Genomic DNA, 2,076 nt, shown 5'->3' with positions numbered 1-2,076 from the left:
TCGGCATTCTTAAGCTTCACCTTCTGCTCCTCGTTCTCCACAATTCCCTTTCTCTTCTTCAGCTCAGTCTCAATGTACTTCATCCTAAACAACAGCACACAAGGGATGCACGGTATTTAATGCTGTTGTCTGTACTCCGTCCCAGCACTGCTGAGCACAGCTGCATCGCTGCCCTGATAGCTAGGAGAGGGGAAAGAATAATCTCTCCAAAACAACTCGGTCAAATTGCAAGAAGCAAGATACTTGCTTCTCTGTCCAAGGAATTATCCGATCCCCCAAGCTCTTTCACAATCAGTAGGGAAGGTTCCTGCCAGTATTTGATGCCATCACACTGGCTGGTTGGCACTTCCCGTCTTTGTCCCTGAAAAAGACTTCTCCAGTCTGGCAGCCAGGAGGCAAAAGGGCAAGTGAAAGTTTCAGTGAGAACTGTGAAGATGTTCTAGGACTACTCAGTATCCAAGAAAGAAAAAAATAAGTTGTGAGGGGACACTCAACCCCAAATCCAACTTCCCAGACACAAGGCAGCACAACTTACATGTCAGCATCTTCATCCCGCCTGTTGGTTTCAGCCGAGAAGGAAGTTCCCAAGTTCAGATCTTCCTCTTCATTAATCCTAAATGGAAACCACAACGCTTACAGTTTTGCATTTGTTTGGTTTTTGGGGGTTTTTTTAAACTAATTTGACAAGTTAAGGTAACAATAACTGGGCAAACTGCATTATGTTAAACTCTTCAAAGCAACACAACATCTGCTTACTTCATTAGTAGCTGTCATGTAACACTAGTCCAGGGAGAGATCTTCAGAGCTTATACGCACCCACCTGTCCTTGCCTCTTTCTTTCAGCTTCTTCATGTCCACCATTCCCCCGGATTTCATCTGGAACGGGTCATCCTGTAAATTAAGAAATAGCGAGAAACCCTAAAGCTTCCCTCCAGTTTAATGCTAGTCTTCAAATTCTGGATAAAAAGACAGAAAACATTTCAGGATTGAGCTGTGACATCAGTCCTACCCCAGGCCAGACCTGCACAGTGATCAGCTGGACCATGCTGATGTTTTCACATCACTACATCTTAGCACCGAGGTGATGGAGCATCTAGCACTTACCACGAGTGTTGCTTCTTCTTGCAGCTTCTCTCCCACGAGCAGAGCTACAGCGCTAGTCAAGCGGATAAAGAAAGGAAATACAATTCAGTGGAAGGAAACATCTTACCAACAATAGCGTGTTTCTTCATCCTTCTCTAAATCCAGCAGATGGTCTCACACACCTTATTAACACTAAATTGTCACTTTTCCTAACCCCTTCACAGCATCAGAGGAACTGTCACTGTTTCGGGGAGACGTTAAGGCAGGTTTTAGTGCCTTACAGCAAGTCACCAAAATAAGGAACAAAGTTCATTACTGGAGCAGGTTTCAACCAGCTCATCAGCTAATCAATGGCACAAGATGAGAGGAGAGAGGGGAGTTAGGATGGAGGAGGTTTGAAGATGTCCAACTTAAACAGGTATAAAAGTAACCTCGTGAAAATACATTTCCTGGTAAATCCCAACCTTAATCTTTTTCATCAAGGCAGGGACAGAGAACAGCCTTTGCACACTGTCAGCTGCCCCTGTGTGCCTGTACCCAACTCCCCCCTTTTCCATCCTCAGGCTTTCAGGTAGAAACTCCTCCAGCAGGAACACGGTTTATCACTCTCCGACACAGAACGGTCTGTACTGGAAGGGGGGACATGAGGAGAGAGACGTTTCCTGTTCCGTTACACCCCGGGACAACGCACGACTTTACACCCGCGGTGCCACAGCCCTTACCTCACCCCATTGGGTCGCTTCCTGAGACTCTGAACTTCTTTGGCTTCCTCGACTTTTAACCTGAAGAAGAAACATTTGATTTAGTACCTGACACTTCGGGTTTATTTTGTTAACTGAATTTTATTTTCTGCAGTTCACGCAGAATCTCCCAGACAGACTTTGCCCTGAACTTCTGCCCATCAGTGCCCGCTCTTCTGGTGACAGGTGGGGTAAATATTTTCTGTTTTACTTTATTTGAACAGTTCTGTTTATTTAAGTGATCAGGAAAAAC

At 45.2% G+C, this 2,076-nt stretch overlaps 1 protein-coding gene across 1 annotated transcript in view; it reads right to left on the bottom strand.

Annotated features, from left to right (window-relative positions):
- The window catches only part of CUNH9orf78 (chromosome unknown C9orf78 homolog), a gene marked incomplete at its 5' end in the record, with an annotated part of 4,655 nt that extends 2,790 nt beyond the window's left edge, over positions 1-1,865 (bottom strand). Inside the window, 6 exon segments of the mRNA XM_029083828.1 lie at position 1; positions 3-84; positions 536-613; positions 821-891; positions 1,105-1,156; positions 1,806-1,865. The exon segment at position 1 is cut by the window's left edge and continues 118 nt beyond it. Of these exon segments, the coding sequence (XP_028939661.1) occupies position 1; positions 3-84; positions 536-613; positions 821-891; positions 1,105-1,156; positions 1,806-1,865 (344 nt within the window).
- Between the last annotated feature and the right edge of the window lie 211 nt (positions 1,866-2,076).

This window comes from Antrostomus carolinensis, unplaced genomic scaffold (assembly GCF_000700745.2).
Source record: "Antrostomus carolinensis isolate BGI_N321 unplaced genomic scaffold, ASM70074v2 scaffold5560, whole genome shotgun sequence".
Taxonomy (NCBI): domain Eukaryota; kingdom Metazoa; phylum Chordata; class Aves; order Caprimulgiformes; family Caprimulgidae; genus Antrostomus; species Antrostomus carolinensis.
This window is presented reverse-complemented; position numbering and strand designations above follow the sequence as displayed.